Genomic DNA, 20,727 nt, shown 5'->3' with positions numbered 1-20,727 from the left:
GTCAATTGTGCAAAAACATTACAATTTTATCAGTCTTGTTCAAATTCAGATGTTTTGTTACATAGTGCATGCACTACATTTGAGAGTTCAAATTGCCATTATACTAAAAAAAGAACATATAAAATCTTCTAAAGCTGCATTCTAATTATACTTACTTTGGGTCCTAATAATCCTTCTCCTGGGGGACCAGGAAGACCTAATGGTCCTCTTGCACCTTGATCACCCTATAAATGAATGTATTTGTATTAAGTAAAGCAACAGAAAAACTTGCATTGCTTTATAAAACCCTGTTACAATATATATTACTAATAAACAAAATTAACTATTGGATATAGTATTCCAGAAACAAAGTTAACCAAGAATTGGTAATGCCTTTTATTGTAAATGAATATTACTTACTAAGACTGGGGATACATTACATTTAGAGGTTACATACAAAGCTAAGTTTATCTTCTACTAAAGAAGTGCTTTCTTGATATCCTAAAGATATTTCTAGTATATTAGCTTTGAATGTGATACCTTTGGTCCTGGGAGTCCAATTCCTTCAGATCCAGGTTCTCCTTGAGGTCCAGGCATCCCAGGCATCCCCTTAATTTAGAGTAATAATAATCTAATTATTATTATTTGTTATCAAAGCTAAAGAGGATGTACACATAAACATAAACATTGAAACCTGTAAATAGGAAAATATTTATAGATCTTTTTCCATGTGAGCTGATGAGCATGTGCATTTAGAACTATTCTTGTGGGATCAAAAAGGGAAAATTGCCCAGAATAGGTCCCTGCAGAGCAGCAGTCATAGGATAGATTATAGGTATGATAAGAGAGAATGGCACCAGTAGTAACATTTTAGATAACTGCAGCCCAACTTGCAGCCCTACCATTGTTGTCAAAGTTATTGATGATGAAAAGTTCTAATTATTCTGCAGTATTTTACACCATACATTAAATATGCCCCTGTATATTTGTCTTAAGGACTCATGTCAAGTATTTATTTGTTGAGTGTAGATATTTACTCACAGGAAGACCTGGGTAACCATCTCCTTTTGGTCCAAAAGGTCCTGGGGGTCCAGGGCTACCTCTGTCACCCTGTGGAATGAAAATATATTTCATAATTAAGTTAAGTTCATATTAATGAACAAATGGGCTAAATTACCCTACAAAAATATTATATATAGAAAGTAGTAAAGTTCCCATATTTATTTATAGTGCTAAATATCATCTCTGTGTTTAGTTTAGTTATTTTTTGCAGCTATAGAGGAAGCAGAACCCATGGAGGGAACTCGCCCTCTTCCCCATGCCCCAACCCGCAACTGCAGGATCTGCTTCCTGTATAGTTACACCACTGGTGTATATAATGAACATACAGATTATTTACAAAAAGAAAAACAAGCCATAGCTAATATAAGAGGAAAAGATGGTTATGTGATAGGAACTGATCTGAATGATGAACATTCTTTAAAGCTCTGTGGAATATGTCAACATCAATGATAACAATAGTGATAAGTCAAAGTTTACTTCAACAATACTGATACTTTTGATTTGCCACTTACCTTTGGACCAACGATGCCAATGCCTGGTTCCCCTATTAATCCCTGATGTCCTGGAAGGCCAATATCACCCTGTAATAAAATAATATACCTAAATAATGGCTGATGTAGATTTAAAAATATTATCTTTTAAAAAATCAGAACTGGGAAAAAAACATCTATCTATCTATCTATCTATCTATCTATCTATCTATCTATCTATCTATCTATCTATAATAGCCATACTATTTAAAGAGCACTAGGGGTGCTGCTATATTAATATGAACATTGGATACCTCTGCAGAGACAGCCTCTTACTCATGTGTAAAAAATGAAAATATACAGAGAGGAAATGGTCACTGCAGTCTGTAAGCTATATCCCATATATTTTTAAGGAGAAGAAAGGTAGATAGACTTCCCATGCATGCAGGCTTTAGCAATTACTTTAGACAGTAGTTACCTTCGGACCAACAACAGCACGGCCTGGAAGACCCGGCATTCCGAGACGTCCTGGGGCACCAGGTTCACCCTAAATATGAAAAGTAGAAACCAACATACATAATCAATCCAGCAATAGGGTGTAGGCTACACTATTACCAGTCACCTTTTTTCTACATTTATTATTATAATTGCTTAAAAAGATCAAGTATATGGTGTGGTCCATTATACAAAATGAAAATGTGTCTAATTACTTTTGGTCCTGATGGTCCAGAGGGTCCAGGAGGTCCTGTCAATCCACGAATACCTCTTTGACCTTGGTCACCCTAAACAAAAGAGTAAACAGACATCATTTTCTGCATGGGGGTTCTATTAAACAAAAAAATACATAAAGAAAGTGGTCAGACCTTATTTCCTAACAATTACCTAGTGGGTTTTCAGAATACAGCCATAGGAGATACAGGCACATATTAGCATATGAAAGACCTGTGTAGTTCCTGAGATTTTAGGCATTTGTGGGCAATTTGGATAGGGGGTCACTAAATATGGGTCATATGATTTATTTATACCCTCCCCAAGAGACAATAGGCACTGGGGGATATACTCAAGGCAGCAGAGATATACTCAGAGGCAGAGTCTCTTTGTTTTATTTACATGCATAACCTCATCACTCATCAGTGCATGGAACCACCCTAAACTCATATCTATGCTGGGGTAAGGAATAGAGATCTGGGGTCTCTACAACTCTATGGTATGGGCCCAACGTATTGGCCTGTTTCCTCCTACCCCTGCCTCCCTCCACAAGCATAACATAGTTCTGATGAACACGGTGTCTTAGTAACCACATAGGTAGCACTGCACTCCTGTGCAACTCATCTGAGTCGTTTTTTCTGTACATTCTAAGGGTAAGTTAACAGAGCAGGTTCATCTTATTCCTTTGCATGTTTCTAAACAGTATCGGACTGGGACACCCAAAAACCTTAGACCAGGGGCCCACCGAAGAACCATAGATCAGGGTCCCGCTCTCAGTACAATTATTCTTCTTCTCCTCACTAAACCTCTATTCTCCTAGTCTCTATTCTTTACATACTATTATTCCATCTATTTAGCCTCTTTGTTCTTAAAGAAATAGGAAATGGCCAAGAAATAGGCCAAATCTTTAGCAGCACAAGGGCCCACTGACACCTGGGCCCACCGGGAGTATTCTTGGTATCCCGGTGGGCCAGTCCGACACTGTTTCTAAATATCTAAGCAAGTGAAAATCATGCAACTTTCGAATTGTCCAGCCCTTTCTGTATTGAATGTTATTCTTTATTTATAACAACTGCATTTCATTAAACACTGTGGCTTTTAAAATATAAATACAAATATTTTTTGTATGACACTAACCTTTTCACCTTGTATACCAATGCCGGGAGAACCTTCAGAGCCTCTGAGACCTGGCAATCCTGGCTCTCCCTGTGGAATTGTAAAGAAAATGAAACCTATAGTTTATAATTCTGAATATGACATATTATCTACCATACTTGCTGCTGATGAGCTGGTAATAACACTGTAGAGCATAAGCATTAGAGTTTGGCATGATAATTAGCTCAGAAGCTAAGCCTCTGGAATCTGATTCATGGATGTGTGTTTGATTGCCTTGGAAGTTCATTGTGTCAGTCAGTCTTCTTATGATTCAGGCACCAGCATTTTAATAGAGCAGGGGAAAACTGTGCCTGGAATTCTCTGTGCACAGATAGTTATGTACAGGATCAGAGCTAGGGGTAGATTAGCTGGTTGCCTAGGGTGCAATGAGATGGGGGTTTTGAGAAGGCTTAGTGTCAGTCACTGGCACTGGAAAGTGAGTGAGAAACTAACCAGCACGAGGGGCTGCTGGTGCTTTGTGAGCTTTAAGTGGCAGTGGAGTGAAAAACAGTAGGAGCGCTGGGATGGATGCATGCCAGGCCAATGTTTTACATTGGTCTTCCTGTATAAATGGCTGTATTTGTCATCCGGTTACATAAGGTGGGTAATGAACTAAATGCTTGAAACCAAATTATTGCTTTATTAGCCATTAGCAACAAAGCAAACAGTAACATTTCTCTTTGAATTTTAATTGTCCAGTATGTCTTATATACATTTATATTGCTCTTTGTCTGGGATGGAGAGTTGAACATTTCTCATTGCTTACTTCATTTATGCTATTGACCATAGGATTTCATTTCCAGGTCCAGGTAGTCTACTAATTTCTAGCCTGTGTAACGTGGTCAATGCCTATTGATAGTTTCTGGAAATCTAAATACTTATTTTGTATTCTGTACATTTTTAAAATGTAATCAATATTTATGTAAAAACCTTTTGTCCAGGGGCTCCGTCTTCACCAGGTAGACCAGGTAATCCTGCTAATCCTGTGGACCCTGGTTCTCCCTTACGAACAACAGAAAAATAAAAATCATATTTTGTATTCTCCCAGATGTGGTTAAAAAGGTAACATGTTGTTAACATGTCACGGAACATTCTAAAATGTTTAGAATTAATAGCAAACTGACAATTTGTTGATAGAAAGTATAAACACATGGAAGACTATACAATCATGTTTATAGGATACATGGTATTCTGTTGGGAAAACAAATTATTTAGCTGCTGACATATTCAATGTCAAAAATTCTAAAGCTCTTCTCTGCATGTCTAAAGATCAGCACCATATAGTTAAAGGGACACTATACCCTCAAAACATCCTGTAGAATTGTGCTCAGAAACAGAGAATAACGTTTCTACCATGCCAGAGACAATTTTGAAATTAAATAGTCAACTTCTACCCTTTACTTGGCACTGTGTGCAATAAATATGTCACAATGTTTAGTAAACAACATATTTTAACTTACCTTGGCACCTGGTTCACCAATCCCCCTCTCTCCAGGTGCTCCAGACTCTCCTGGAAGGCCTTGCTCACCCTGTAACATGAATTGACATTGATAAACAAAGAAGCTGTGTGTTAAGAAGTAGTTCAGGAGGTGTGATATTTATTTGTAAACCTATTATACTGTAGTATATCTTTACCTTGGGTCCTATCAGTCCTTCTCCGTGTGGTCCCCTCATTCCAGGTGGTCCTACAGGACCTTGTATTCCCTAAAATAAACATATCATCTGTTAATAAACTATGTATTTTTGCAAATGTTTAATTAAATGTTTAGACTTTTCTGACATTAATAAGTACAAAACGACATCATTTTGTCCTAATGTGTAACAATGTATATACAGTATGTTCTTATATATACATGAATTTGAAAACTTCAAGTCCATCAGGGAAGTCAAATCTTTAATTCCTTGAAGGGTTGATGGGAGGAAAATTCTCACCTTTTCTCCTTGAATTCCAGTACCAGGTAAACCAATAGGACCAGGCAGTCCATGAGGTCCAAAGTCTCCCTACACAAATAAATAAAAGAACATTATGGGTAAATCACTATGATGCAAGAGAGACAGAGGAAGAATCATATGATGTGAGAAAAGGAGGATATTACCCAGTTGATTGCATTTAAATTAAGCATTGTCGTTTTAAAGGAGCAATATTCCACAAACAGAAATAGGGTTAATAAATAACATCAGCAACTCTTTCAGTCCTACGATTATTGTATTATTGCAGAGAATCTAAATAAGACCTAACAATAATAGTTTGTAAAAATATATAAGTGTAGGTTTATCCTTGTGGTGCAAAATGGAAAAGAAGGGATTTTGTGTTCATTAGAACATCATTCAAATATACACACCATGCTACCTAGGAGTGTCTGTTTCTAGCCATGGGATGCTCCAAAGCATAGCCATAGTGACAACAAATAGGAGTATAATGCATGCCCTGTAAATCAAGATCAGCATTTGACTTCCTGTAGCTGTCTACAGCTATTTCAGTTCAAGCCCCCCGTTACGCTCCAAATTGTGGTCAAGTCCCCACTAAAGATCCAACCTTTGGTCAGTACCCTCTTTAGCTCATGAAATGATTAATTAGTCAGCCATAGTTCCTCTTGAGTATATCTCAGATAGTAAGTTGCCATTATCTGCAGTTCTGACCTTACTGGTGTCCCCTCCCAGGTCCCAGCTACTGCTCAAAGTCCCCTTAAGGAGCCCCAGAGTTTTGGAATCAGTTTGGTAAGGCAAGGGTACTTTCAATATTGTTTTAGGCCCCACAAAATATGGATTTCTGCCAGTTTTATGGAAGGCTGGTAAGAGAATGCCCTTGCACTTTTGGCCCCCACATTAATTTCAGTGCACTTTGTGTGTGATGTGTATGTGGGATGTATACGATTAGCTGTAGATACAAGTGAAGTATTTTAATTTAAAGGAAGACAAAATCAGAATCAATACTCTAAAATAAAAAATATATATCATCCTTCATTTATATGGCTAATTAGTCAGTTTCTTGACAGCTTAGTTTCTAGTTAAAATAACCAACTTAGAGCTCACTATTTACCTTATCACCTTTAATGCTGGGCCCCTGTTGACCACGTGGACCTCTCGGCCCTTCAAATCCTCGGTCTCCCTGAATAAATAAAATGGCAACATATGTGAACAAAAGTCCCTTATATAATACACAATACATACATATCAGTGCTATATTAAGGCAAAAAGATATACTGTACTATTATGGCCAAAGGACCTGCTAGAATATGGTCTAGTGAACCTTCCACATAGTGAATCTAGTTTCCTGTTTACACTGCACCGGAAAAAAGATGGTTTTCTAGAGTTATTGCCCTTCCTGATTTTCTGGCCCATTTGGCTTAGTCATTGCATTGTTGTTTCTCTGTACTTACAACTGCTACAGGAAGAAGTGCCTGGCCTCATGGACTTCTGGTCACACTATACTGGTTGAATCAACTAATAGGGAAAAAAGCAAAGAGCAACAAAGTGGACAAACTATAGCTTGGTTCATCATTACATTTGGCCTCTTTTCCCATAGTCCTCCTGTTGTGTTAGAATCATCTTATAAAAAGATAGCAACAGCAAAGATGTATGGTCAGACATTTGGGGATGGCAAACCAAACAGCCTTGTAGTTGCAGCAGAACTGACGTTTTTTCCTCTTCTTAGCAGACAGATACCTAAAAACTGTGTGGGTATAGGAATTGCTGTACTGTAATTATTTACCTTCCGTTGGTCATTTTCTTTTAGAAATGTTTTATATTTATCTATTGGGATCTCATATAAAAATATATTAAAAGTAGTCACTACAGATTTGAAATCCAAGTATTTCTACCTTTTATCACACTTGTACACTTACTATGTTCTCTCAAGCAATACTTTAACTCTGTGAACCTATATGACCCCAAATATTCTTTTAGCAAGCCCTCAAGCACCACAGAGTTTATAGCTTTATCCTAAAATTAAATCGTGTCATAAAAGCACATTTTTCTGCCTAATATAAGTCATAAAGGCATTTTCTCAAGGCAGGGTTTTCACTGTATTTAGCAATATTTACTATTGTTCTTCTGTTATTTAAAAAACTTTTATGGGCAAAACCCCTACAGTTACCTCAGGAGGCAGCATGCAACTGACACAGGACACTCTCATTCTGACTGTGATTCTAAAACCTGAGATTGGACATAACTCTATATCTGAATGTAAGGCATTCTGCAAAAATCGCCAGTGTAAGGGGCATATTAGCAGACATCCAGTAGCATTCTCAACAGTTTAATATTTTCCCTTTTTATCAAAAGTTTTCTGACCATCAGGAACAATTTGCTGGCAGTTAGGAATATTTTTAAGCAACTGATACATTTATCAATTTGTCATTCTGTTTATTGGAGTAGAAGTGTTCAGCAGTGGTCAGAACACATCCAAATGCTTGTTTCCCATTGTAAACTATTTTTGTTCCAGCTTGAATAAGAAATTGTTCAATAAAAAATTACCCCAGGGCTCAAGTGCCAAAGCAGTAAGGAGAGTGCTTACTTTAAAGGGATACTGTCATGGGAAATTTATTTTTTTCAAAATGAATCAGTTAATAGTGCTGCTCCAGCAGAATTCTGCACTGAAATCCATTTCTCAAAAGAGCAAACAGATTTTTTTATATTCAATTTTGAAATCTGAGATGGGGCTAGACATATTGTCAATTTCCCAGCTGCCTCCAGTCATGTGACTTGTGCTCTGATAAACTTCAATCACTCTTTACTGCTGTACTGCAAGTTGGAGTGATATAACCTCCCTCCCTTTTCCCCCCCAGAAGCCAAACAAAAGAACAATGGGAAGGTAACCATATAACAGCTCCCTAACACAAGATAACAGATGCCTGGTAGATCTAAGAACAACACAATAGTAAAAACCCATGTCCCACTGAGACACATTCAGTTACATTGAGAAGGAAAAACAGCAGCCTGCCAGAAAGCATTTCTATCCTAAAGTGCAGGCACAAGTCACATGACCAGGGGCAGCTGGGAAATTGACAAAAGGTCTAGCCCCATGTCAGATTTCAAAATTGAATATAAAAAAATCTGTTTGCTCTTTTGAGAAATGGATTTCAGTGCAGAATTCTGCTGGAGTAGCACTATTAACTGATGCGTTTTGAAAAAAACATGTTTTCCGATGACAGGATCCCTTTAAGGAGAAGGAAAACTATTTAGCACTTGGGGGTGGCAAATGTTTGGCACCCCCAAGTAAATGTATTTACTTACCTGAAACCCTGGGCTGGTGCTCCTATCAGCAGAAAACTGCACCAGCCCGGGGTTATACCAGCGAGCACCACGGAGCGCTCCTCTTCCGGCTTCTTCTTACTTCATGCAGCTGCATGTGCGCATTAGAGTGAGAAGCCGAACTTTAACTAAAAAGTCGGCTTTTTCATTCTACTGCGCATGCGTCTGCAACGGGAAATTTGAAGAATGAAAAAGCCAGATGAGAAGCACTCCGTGGTGCTCGCTGGAATAACCCCGGGCCGGTGCAGTTTTCTGCTGAGTACCGGCCCGGGGGTTTCAGGTAAGTCAATACAATCATTTGGGGTGTCTAACATTTGGCACCCCCAAGTGCTAAACAATTTTCCTTCTCCTTTAAGAAGCTCTGGATGATACAATTTTTCATTTACATATTTGAATATGAAAAATGTTTAGGTTTGGTTCTATATTTAACTGAATATCCTTGTGAAGGATAGGAAAATGATTTGGTGTATCCCTGATATCTTCAAATATTTCTAAATTCGGGTTAATGAATTCACAAAATATATAAAACTCTTATAATAATAGGTTAAAACTGAGAGATTTAACCTATTCAACCTGCATCCTGTACCAATTCACACCTTAAGAAACAATGCCAAAGATGTTAGTCTAGCCATTCTGTTTAGCACAAATTACCTTTGGTCCAGGCAGCCCTTCCCCTGGTGCTCCTCTTTCTCCTGGAATACCCTGAGATCCTTGAGGTCCCTGTTACAATGAAAACGTACAAGATTTAATCTTTTCAGAACGACAGAATTGACATTTCACTGCATGAGAACAATCCCCCTATATAGTTCATCTTGTCATGACCTGTTTTAAAAGAACTCGGCATTGTTCTGGGAGATGATGGATCCCATAAATACAGTATTGCCTGTAGCTAACACTGAATATCTTGTTCCTGGGAGTGATATAACTGATATAGCCGCACTTTGTGATTTAAGATCCGGTGGTGGAAAAATAAGGGCATTGTTTTGAGAATAGCACTCTGAATGTTTATATTTTTCCACTGAGCCAAAATATAATGTTACTCTAGTGGGAGAATTTTTAGAGATGCTTTTGCACTTTTACAGATTCCAAGTAAAAACATTGCAGCAAATAGGTTAAGATCTCTCTAGGCAAAAAAAAAACAAGAATCTTGCTACAAATCTGCCAAGACACACATTACTTTTAGATTAATTAAAGGGATGCAGCAGTCCAATAAAAACTATGGAAAAGGGAATTTACCTACCACACTTAACCCCATAGTTACCAGCTGATAACCACTTAGATGCTCATACACACAGACACACACATTTGCTTTCAGTCCCATTAAATGAGAACTAAAGCCTAACTAAAGAAGTAGCTAGAAATGTTGTATATTATGTTTAAGGCTTCTATATCAGCCCAAGGCAACCACAGCCATTTAGCAGTAAAGATCTGTGTTTCCAAAGATGCCCCAGTAGCTCCCCATCTTCTTTTCTGCGGATTCACTGCACATGCTCAGTGCTGCTGTCACTTACTGAGCTTAGGGACCCACTCACAATATACTGTATATTAGGGATGCACTGAATCCAGGATTCGGTTCGGGATTCGGCCAGGATTCAGCCTTTTTGCAGCAGGATTCGGCCGAATCCTGCTGCTCGGCCGAATCAAATCCGGATCCAAATCCATCACAATAGTGAAATAAATAGGGCTTGTGTTGAAAATATACTCTGCCTATTCTTTTCATTAAATAGTATCTATATTTTCTTTATAAAGCACTAATGCATCATTAGCTTATAATTTAGGATGGTAGTCAGCAGAAGTCTAAGACAACTTTCCCTTAGTCTTCAGTTTTTTTAAAAAACTGTGGGGGGACAGGAATAAAATTCGCACAGAGAACACATTTGTGCACAAAAAAGAATAAAAATTTGCATGTTCCATTATAAAAGTCTTCATTAGGCTTTTATTGCATTGCGAATCTTAACTGCCATTGCAAACTTTTAAGACATGCTTGAAGGTGGTGTAAACTTTTGGAGCAAACATACAACAAGTAAGAAGTTTTGTTATATACACTATAAATTTTGCAATCGCTATCCTACAGTCACCTACATAAAATGGCTGATTCCATCATGAGTCAGCATTTGCAAAAACTAGCATGGTTGAGTTGCTTGAAGTAGGAAAAGAGTTAGCCAGGCATAGCACACTTACAAACCATTTTTATTTCAAAAACTATAAGAAACACATTCAGCTGACTTGGGCCTACTAAATTACACATTATACCATGCACTGGAAGTAATGCCATTTGCACTCAATGCACTAATTTGCATCTGATTAGTAAAGTGCATGCAAGTTGTGATTAACACAGTTTTGCAGGTGCCCTCTATTATGCTGGAAATCTGGGGGGAAACACTGCACTGTTGGCAAAAAACACAACATTTTGCTATGATTTTTGTACATTGTACTGGTGGTGTCGTAAATAATCATTATGGTGCATTGTTCCCAAGATTAAACAGGTACATACTATTCTACATACTGTACAGGTGCAATTGTATAAATAGCACAATAACTTCAGTATGTATCCTACAGACCAACTGGGCACAACTGGTCACCAGAAATTCATTATTTTATGTAGCTTGTTAATTGTTAATACCAGAACTCAACATGTTGTAATTTATTGGAACCCAAATCCATCTACTAAACAGCTCCACTAGCAATTGCCTTCTACCTTTGCCATGATTCTGAATAACTGGTAACCACTAACGCTGTATTGCACATAAACAAAACATGGTGACTATAAAACTGCAGATCAGGGCATAGATGATGCATTGGAATTACTCTGGAGGTCCCCAAGGTTTAACCCTGCATAAATGTATGGCACTATATAAATAAAAGATAATGATGTTAACAACAATTTTTTACTCCGACCTCCATGTTTGTAGCAGAGGATATATGAAACCAAATGATAGGTTACCAAGTCCTCCCTCTGCAGAAGAAAACACTTACTGCTGGTCCTGGTTCTCCAATTCCAGGAGGTCCACTTGGCCCGGGTCTGCCTTGCATTCCAATATCTCCCTTAAAAGAGATATATTCACATTAGCATCCAAACAATTCATGCAACAGATCTGTGCAAGGCAATATGATAGAGACACTCACTGAGAGTAAATGGTCACCTGAAAACATCATCTTATTTTTATACATAAAAATATATATACATACATCTCTAAAGTATTTGTGTACCTGGGGCTACATAGGCAGAATTGTGGCTATAAAATAATGCTATCCTTGAGAATTGTCCCTGCCATGATCAAGCAGTACATGGATTTCATTTTCACTAGATAAAACTCTATCTCTTTAGTGCCTTCTGTATTATTTGTAACTGAATATACGTTTGTATTCTATAAACCACAGAGACTATACAAGATCATTACCTTATGACCAGGCAATCCAATTCCAGTTTCTCCAGGTAATCCAGGAAGTCCTGGTATGCCTCTGTCACCCTGTAGGGAATAAGCAGTTGGGGTAAGATGGAAACTGTAAATGTATATATATTCAAGAGTTCAAGGCTTAGTCCACTTCCGAAATAATATATTTCACCAAAAAAGTCCAGACAACAAGGGGCATATTTATCAAGGGTTGAATTTCTAATTGAAAAACTTCAAAATACGAATTCAAAAAGACCAACCGAAATTAAGTCAATGTTTTTTTTGGGTGAAATAGTTCAGTTTTCGAGCGAATAGGTCCATATTAGTCCGAATTCAAATCGTTTGAAGTGAAGGAAAAGCACATTCGATCGAATTCGGTTCAAAGTTTTTCCCAAAAAAAACTTTGACTTTTCAAAGTCCACCAATTGACTCCAAATAGGTTCTAGGAGGTCCCCCATAGGCTAAAACAGCAATTTGGCAGTTTTAGATGGCGAATGGTCAAAGTTGAATTTTTAAAGAGAATCTTTGAATTTTTTTCAAATTCAAATCGATTTTGGACTATTCCCTAGTCGAAGTAAACAAAAAATAGCTCGAAATTCGATTTTGTTTCATTTGAAAATTCACCTCGACCTTTGATAAATCTGACCCCAAGTGTGAGTGAAGCAAACCAAATCTTACCAATTCAGGCAAACAAACGTGCAACTTTTGGGGCTTCCGCCCCTTTCTCAAGCATCATTAACACCAGTGACATCAGATACTTATTAGGACAATAGACAAACTCATCACATGCATATGTATTAGTTTAACATGACCAAAATTATTCAGCATTCAGGTTACATGGTTCGAGGCATTCAACTTAATCATCTCTGTTCAAGCATATAATATCATGCATTTAGATTATGCATCAATATAATTATGTCAATTACAATTGTCTAAACAACAAAAATCTCAACCTTAACCCCCATGTTCATTTATCTAAATGTATCTAAACAAAAGCATAAAGGTCATACTCTCTCTATTGAGTCTTGAATGAATGCAAAGTGTCTATCCAAAATTTCTCTCTCTTTTGGAGTTGTAAGAGTCTGTTGCCCTCCTGACGTGGAGGGGGGCCGGCAACAGACTCGATTACCAGAAATCTGAGGGATGCTGCCATATGTCTGGCAATGTGTAGGAACTTGTAGCTTAAGGACCTCCTTTCTCACTGTAGATTTATGCTGACTTATCCTGTCCAGAATTGATTGTATGGTCTTACCTACATCAGCAAGGCCACATGGGCACTAAATCATATAGATCACATATTCAGAATCACAGGTGTAGTGGCCCCTTATCTTAAATTTCTTCCCTGAATGTGGGTGCGTAAAACGATTTGTACATATGACACTCAAACATTGATTGCATCTACCACATGGATACATGCCATTCCTTAAGGGCACCAACACCCTTTGTGAATCAGATCTAACTGACCCCACATCTATCTTTACTAATCTGTCCCTCAAATTCATGGAATGCTCATAGGACAGTAACAGGGTTTCTGTAATTTCTGGATATCGGGATACGCTCTCCATAGGAGTGGCCAATATTTGATCTGATGAACCTTACAGGCACATGGGTGGTATGTATGTACGGGCACTATTTTCAGTTCCCTGAGCTTTCTCCTGAATTATATACAGTATATATATATAGTGCGTGTATATATATATATATATATATATATATATATATATATATATATATATATATATAATATCAAAACAGGGGGGTTGTGGGAGCACTCTAAAGGCTTTAAAGTATATATATATATATAAGTATAATAAATGCTATTGCATATGTACCCAAAACAGGGGTTATTTTGTTACAAAGTTATGATCATAAAATTGATAAGCCACCATACCACGTCAAGGTAAACCCCGAATGGCGGTCCCTAACTTGTTTTATATTTTATGTGCATTTTAGCATTACCTGTAATCAATGTCCGTTGAACGCTGTTTTTTCACTGAGGGCTAAATCCTCCCCAGCCAGCAATCAGGCTTTTAAAGGAGAGATATTCCCAAAACAAACGCCCAATTTTAAAAGCATAGGATCACCACTAGTTTAAAGGGGGGGTATGGGGTGCTACAACCACTGAAGCTATGCCACAGCTCCTGGCTAAATATACAATATCAAAACAGGGGGGTTGTGGGAGCACTCTAAAGGCTTTAAAGTATATATATATATAAGTATAATAAATGCTATTGCATATGTACCCAAAACCGTTGGGTCCGTTCAACGGACATTGATTACAGGTAATGCTAAAATGCACATAAAATATAAAACAAGTTAGGGACCGCCATTCGGGGTTTACCTTGACGTGGTATGGTGGCTTATCAATTTTATGATCATAACTTTGTAACAAAATAACCCCTGTTTTGGGTACATATGCAATAGCATTTATTATACTTATATATACTTTAAAGCCTTTAGAGTGCTCCCACAACCCCCCTGTTTTGATATTATATATATATATATATATATACATAGAATATATATAGAATATAGAATATATATAGAATATCATGTAAAGCAAGGCACTCGCAGGACTTTAACATATGGTGAAAAAGAGATAACATTTATTATTCCAACATTTCGGTCTTCTTTGAGACCTTTAACCACAGATCTCACCTTTGATCCTTGATAGCCTTCTGGTCCCTGGTCACCTGGAGGCCCTTGAATTCCCTATAGAAATATAATAATTCATATTATCGGCTGTTTAACAGTGTCTTTTAATTTTCAGTCTCTATTTATATATTATTCTTACCTGTATACCTCTTAATCCTCTAGGGCCAATTGGGCCCTCTGGTCCCTGAAAAATACAGAAGAAGCAAAATTATTTCACATCTTTTTCTGATGTCATATTATTAGCTTTTTAAACTTTTAGTTATTTCTCATTTCAACATGTTCAACATGTTATGGCTTGTGTTGACCATATTTTTCATCTATTTATTGCACTATATAGGCAAAGACCAAAACTGGTTTCACCTCCCAATTTCCTGCAGACTTAATCCTCCTAGGTCCAAGCATTCTGGATGATAGATCCCATACCTGATACAAATAAGTGTCTTGACCATATACACCTTTGCAGGTCCATAATATATACTCACTCTGTCTCCTTTGATGCCAGGTATTCCACATTCCCCTCTTTCTCCCTAAATAAATAATAGAGTGAAATTTCATTCACTGTATATAATTGATGGTAAAAAAAATGCTTTATAAAAAGTTGCAGTTACCGGCTCTCCCTTGTACCCTGGTTTTCCCTGAAACAGAAACATAATCATGGGTTAATTTATTGGCCAATACTTTAATTCTATCACTAGTGATGCCTCTTTTGAAATTCAGGTTGGCATATAAAGAAATTACAGACAGATTAAGCGGCAGATTTATTAAGGGCTGAATTGAAAATTTGACATTTTTTAATAGTCTAAACTGTCAAATTCGACTAGGAAATTATCCAATTTAACTCCAAATTTTTAAAAAAATTAGAATTAGATTTTTGAGAATTATCAAACTCTGGCCCTTGAAGAATTCAAATTTGACAGTTCACCACCTAAAACCTGCCAAATTCAAGTATAAGTCAATGGGAGAGGTCCTGGGACCTATTTGGACATCTTAGTAGCCTTCCTGACATTCAAGTTTTTTTCAGACAAAAAAATTAAATCGAGTTTGGTCGAATTAGATTTAAATTCGATTAGAGTTTTCGAGTCAGTAAAATTTAGTCAGAGTTTGGGATATTCGATATTTTTAATAAGAATTTCAAGTATATTCAAATTAAATAGAGTTTAAAAAAAAATTAACATTCGAAATTCGACCTTTAATAAATGTGCCTCTTAGTATGTATTCACACTTTTCACATTTAGGAAAGGATGTTATAAAATATTTAATGGAAAAGTATACTCAGTCCAAACAATTTACTTTTTTTGTGAAGAGTTTTTCCTTTTTTCTCCCCACATATTTAATATGGCTTCTGCAAACCAAGTGCACATTTTAAAGTTTGCACTAGTTTATTCATTAAATGCATCAGGTGTGTTTTATTTTGAAATCTTCAAACCTTATAATAACTTTTTTGTATTGTAACCATAATCATCCAGTGAAAATATCTGCCCCATACCTTGCTGTGTGGCCATAAGTATTTTTTTTTTTTTACCTCAAGTCCATCTCTCCCAGGAATTCCATTTAGTCCAGCTTCACCCTATAAAAAATTAAATATTAGGAATCTGAGATTGATAACTAAGGAGGTACAGAATTTTTTTTTCAAGAAAATTACATAAACAGTTCTCCCTCCTCCCCACCCATAAGAGAATTAACATTAAAACTCTCAAAAAGAAAAGAAATGTAGCTTACCTTAATTCCCTTTGGTCCAGGAATTCCATCATCACCTGGTCGACCTTTTTTACCCTAGGAGAAAAAAATCCAGAAGTATTTGTAATTAGGGTTGTCAGGGTTAGGGTTTGCTATCGCCACAGAGCAGGCGGCAACCCTACTTGTTATACCATCTGCCATGAGCTCAGCTTATTATTTTCCCAATTCATTTTCAAGACTGAGGTAAAAATTTGAAATTAACTTCCCAGCTGTGAAGTCTTCACTGGTTGTGAACGAAAAGTTCCCGCCATCTCCTATGGCCTAATATAATCTTTACTAAACTGATTTTCCTGTTAAAAACTCTTTTTTGACCAAGTAGGCTTTGCCTACTTGGTCACCCAAGTAAGTTGGCCGAATCAGACTGCCAAATGCGGTCCTCACATGTTGGGGTATTTCAGCCAGCCTAATTAATACTTGACCAAGCCGTGACCAGATATCAGTTGGGAGCCATCCACTTGGGCACATATGTTAGACATTTTTAGAAGATGATTTCCTCAAAAGCTGCTCTTTGTTTTATAGTTGAAAGGGAACTGCTTTTCAATATATTGTATGGGAAACATCTTTATTTATTGTTTGGAACATACTTACTGCAGGCCCTGGGAGTCCTCTGTCTCCTTTTTCACATGAACACACTGTTGCCTGGGGACACTGTAAAGAAAATAACACTGACAAGTGACCAACTGCACTCACCTACATTGAATGAGAAATCAGTATGACCGTCTATATCTCCCAAACCATCAATGCGGGAAAGTGTAGGAAACATTTGGAATGCAACAAACTGTAAGAATTAGAACATCTTCAATGAAAAAGTTTGTTACTTAAATTTAGGGTTGCACCAAATTTGGGATTTAGATAACAGATAATGTTATTGGTTTGAGAACTTACATGGTAAAGGCCCCCATACACGGCCCGTGTGTAGAGCCCTCCAAAGGGCTTCCCCAATCAATATCTGGACAAAAGTTGGCCAGATGCAGATCATGTTGCTCTAAGTGGCCTCAAAGACACAATGTTACTGCCAAAATGTGGCAGTTCACATGTCATAGGGGTTATCAAATAACCAATCACAACCCATATTTGGCAAATCTCAGAAAGAATTTCCCAGCTGCTGTGGCTCCTCAACACTTGAATGGGGTTCATGGGTAAAAAAAAGTTTAAAGACCCCTAGATAATGTTTCTACTTTAATCTTTAATTGCATAACTCACCCCTTCCTCTGCAAGTTCTTTCTGCAAAAAAATAAAACAATTAGATTAAAATGGAAAAATGCAATGTAACATTTGTTAAATTGAAGACTGTTTACAAACTAGATTATTTTTGCATGTTTTCACTCTTGAAGTAAATAAAGTTGTAAATTGTTTTAACAGTATAGAAGAGGTATTGAACTCCCTGTACTTTGCTGGATATGCTTATGGTCACCTATGAACCTCCTGTTAGATATGGGTAAAATATAATGTATTGCATTATCATTCACAAATAATTTATAGGAATAAATAACTAAAGTTACTTTTAATCTTCAAATTACGTAATTTCCTTTAATTTTCCATGGTTAATATATCAATGTTGTAAACATATAATTCTGTATTAAATGCATTACATATTACATACCACTTCCTTCAGGATTTTATCCACCACGTCAGGGTCCTGCATATGGAACACGAATCTTGTAGCCGGGACACTGGCCAGCAATCTGAGTTTTGCATTATTAGATGTTTCTTTGGCTACAGATGTCATTCCCACAGTAAAAAGTTTGATATCATGTTGTTTTGCATTTGATGTAGCAGCAAATATATCAGGGTTTCTTGGGTGATCGACTCCGTCTGTTATAAGTAAAGCTACTTTGACACTTTTATGGGTCCCTTCATTCATATAGAGTTGGGTAAGATTTGTTATGGCATAGGATGTGTATGTGCCATGGCCAATATATGCTATTGGTACTATACGAGACTTGAAGTTCTCTGGGCCTTTCCAGTCTCTGAACGTTTGTTCTATTACCACGGTGCTGCTGTATTGTAGCAATGCCATTCGCCAGCTGAAAGAACGGCCAGAATTCAGCTTCACCTCTTTCAACTTGTCAACCATTTGCAACACAAACTTTTTTTCCCTATTGTGGTTGTAGTCCTTTGCACTTTCTGAGCTGTCCAGTAAGAAGGCCATTTCTAGAATGCAGTCTTCATCTGAAATATAAGGCACATTTTTTTCTTTATAAATTAATCTTTAGTACTTGATTATAATAATATCTAAAGAAATATGAAAATAGTGATATTTAACAAATTCATGACTGTCTGAAAGCTTTCTATATCATCATTATGTTGACTGATATGGCTGTAAAATATATTTAGCGAAAACTACAAGCTGGCACACAATGCGATTCAAACCTGGGTCAGACTCCTGGTGCGTTTATTGCGTCAATAAATGCACCAGAGGTCTGACCCTGGTTTGAATTGATTTGTGTGCCAGCTTGTACTTTTCGCTACTTGAGATTAGAAGTGCCGTCTCCCTTATTAGTTTGAGCACGAAGCAGAACCTCTAATCGAAGTGCCTGAGTATGCACGTGAACCTCTGTACTGTAAAATATATTTAGCATGACATAGTAAAGTAGTTGAATTACTGAGGTTTCTGAAAAACATATAGTAACAATGCAAATGTATTCCATATCTCTATAACCCAACAGTGAGGCCTATTAACTAACATAAGTGTTAAATTAAAGCAGTGTAGTTGATTATAGCCAACATGAAGAGCTTTCATTTCAGTGTCTAAAGGTGTTCATACATATTGTAGGCCAATAAAAGCAGTCATTCCACACTAAAGGTGGCCATAGATGCAAAGATCCGCTCGTTTGGCCACATCTCCAAACGAGCGGATCTTTCCCCGATATGCCATTAACAAACATGGCTATATCGGGGGTAATCTGATTGTTCGGCCATATGGCCGAACGATCCGATTACGATGTGCCGTGGGCTCTGGCGGGATCGGTCGGGTCAAAATCAAACCCCTCTATTCGTACGATAGGATTTGTGTGTCTAGGGCCACCTTAAGACTGCTGTTTACCCATGTATGCAGCACCTCTAAAAGCTTGATTGACCAATATCTAGCCAAATATCAGCCAGATAAATATCAGGCAGCAGGTTTAGACAAGACCTGCATTGCCATGTTGATGCAGTCCTCTACTGCAGGGTCTCCATTATCTGAGTGTTGACATTTACACCAAACAATCAGATTAGTCGGGTTTGTTGATCTTGCTAAACAAGCTGATCTTCTCATGTATGCTCAGCTTAACTACCTACAGTAAACTAACTGCTGACTGGATGCTATTAGTAACTGGACTGGTACAATTTAGAAACACTGTTAATAAATTTGCCCCAGCGATTTTAAGTAATCAACTACAAGTCCAAGACTTGTTCTATGGCAAGAAGTAACCATAAAACACAGATATATCAGACTAACTGGCTTTGAAGATATGCCCATTTGGTGGAGGTGGTAGGGGCAGTTTTACTGCTTGGGATGGGAAGCTCCAAAACATTAGATGGTATCTGTAAGAAGGTCCTGATAGATTCTTAATTAAATCACTGTGTCTACAAATCATGCTCAGGAGGCTTGGTAAGTTAACATGATGATAATGAACCTTATATTTGGGAGATATATTTGCTATAGTGCATATTTTTCAAGCTACACTAAATTGAATTAGACATTTTATGTTTTTACAATCTAAATCATTAACCTGTATTAGCTCATATTCATGAAAAAAAAGAATAAAATATACTTTGTTGTCACTTGCTGAATATTAATCAACCACAAACTAATTACAGATAACTTGTGTTAGGAAAAGCCACAGCAGCAAAAGAAAGACATATTTGTTGCAGATGCTTTTCCGTTACTGTAAACGGTAAATGATACATGTTGTGGCCCGAAGACACGGCCCAAATTCCATACCCTCTACAAATCCCTTTTACTATATTAGAAAGATCTAATATATAGGACTTGGGAAGAGTTGATGAAGATCAATTCGCCCGATATATTTAAAGTAACAATTGCCTCCTTCAACAAAGTGGGTGAGAAGAGCAGATTAATGTGTTGCTCTCCAGGCTGTATGTGATTCTATAATCCTGACATTTCAATTTATATTCCACCCCAAATCAGAGTTATAGAAAGACATGCTACCTGGAGGGCAACATTGAGCACTCTTTTATCAAATATGGGATTGGTGCACGCCATATTCTTTTGTCCTATACATCTCTGCATGCATGCACAGCATGAGGGAACTAGGTACTTTTCTAATTTTTTTCTAATTTTAGGCATGAAAGCTATGTGAACTATTCTA

General features: G+C 37.2%; 1 protein-coding gene across 2 annotated transcripts in view; it reads right to left on the bottom strand.

The window, feature by feature from the left end:
* The window catches only part of LOC108701364 (collagen alpha-1(XXVIII) chain), a 42,530-nt gene that overhangs the window by 11,913 nt on the left and 9,890 nt on the right, over positions 1–20,727 (bottom strand). For both annotated transcript variants that reach the window (XR_005964235.1, XM_018235884.2), the window contains exons 3-26: positions 18,015–18,583; positions 17,615–17,635; positions 17,000–17,059; positions 16,394–16,447; positions 16,197–16,241; positions 15,283–15,309; positions 15,157–15,201; positions 14,814–14,858; positions 14,678–14,731; positions 12,026–12,094; positions 11,601–11,669; positions 9,276–9,344; positions 6,415–6,483; positions 5,307–5,375; positions 5,010–5,078; positions 4,835–4,903; positions 4,305–4,376; positions 3,357–3,425; positions 2,222–2,293; positions 1,990–2,058; positions 1,554–1,622; positions 1,021–1,089; positions 520–588; positions 156–224 (exon numbers count right to left, since the gene is read on the bottom strand). Coding sequence is in view for 1 of the 2 variants with exons in the window: in XM_018235884.2 (XP_018091373.1) it covers positions 156–224; positions 520–588; positions 1,021–1,089; positions 1,554–1,622; positions 1,990–2,058; positions 2,222–2,293; positions 3,357–3,425; positions 4,305–4,376; positions 4,835–4,903; positions 5,010–5,078; positions 5,307–5,375; positions 6,415–6,483; positions 9,276–9,344; positions 11,601–11,669; positions 12,026–12,094; positions 14,678–14,731; positions 14,814–14,858; positions 15,157–15,201; positions 15,283–15,309; positions 16,197–16,241; positions 16,394–16,447; positions 17,000–17,059; positions 17,615–17,635; positions 18,015–18,583 (1,961 nt within the window). In the remaining variant the exon portion in view is untranslated. The remainder of the gene's footprint in view (positions 1–155; positions 225–519; positions 589–1,020; positions 1,090–1,553; positions 1,623–1,989; positions 2,059–2,221; positions 2,294–3,356; positions 3,426–4,304; positions 4,377–4,834; positions 4,904–5,009; positions 5,079–5,306; positions 5,376–6,414; positions 6,484–9,275; positions 9,345–11,600; positions 11,670–12,025; positions 12,095–14,677; positions 14,732–14,813; positions 14,859–15,156; positions 15,202–15,282; positions 15,310–16,196; positions 16,242–16,393; positions 16,448–16,999; positions 17,060–17,614; positions 17,636–18,014; positions 18,584–20,727) is intronic.

This window comes from Xenopus laevis, chromosome 9_10L (assembly GCF_017654675.1).
Source record: "Xenopus laevis strain J_2021 chromosome 9_10L, Xenopus_laevis_v10.1, whole genome shotgun sequence".
In the NCBI taxonomy this organism is placed as follows: domain Eukaryota; kingdom Metazoa; phylum Chordata; class Amphibia; order Anura; family Pipidae; genus Xenopus; species Xenopus laevis.
Note: the sequence above shows the minus strand (reverse complement) of the source record. Positions and strands in the feature narration are given on the sequence as shown.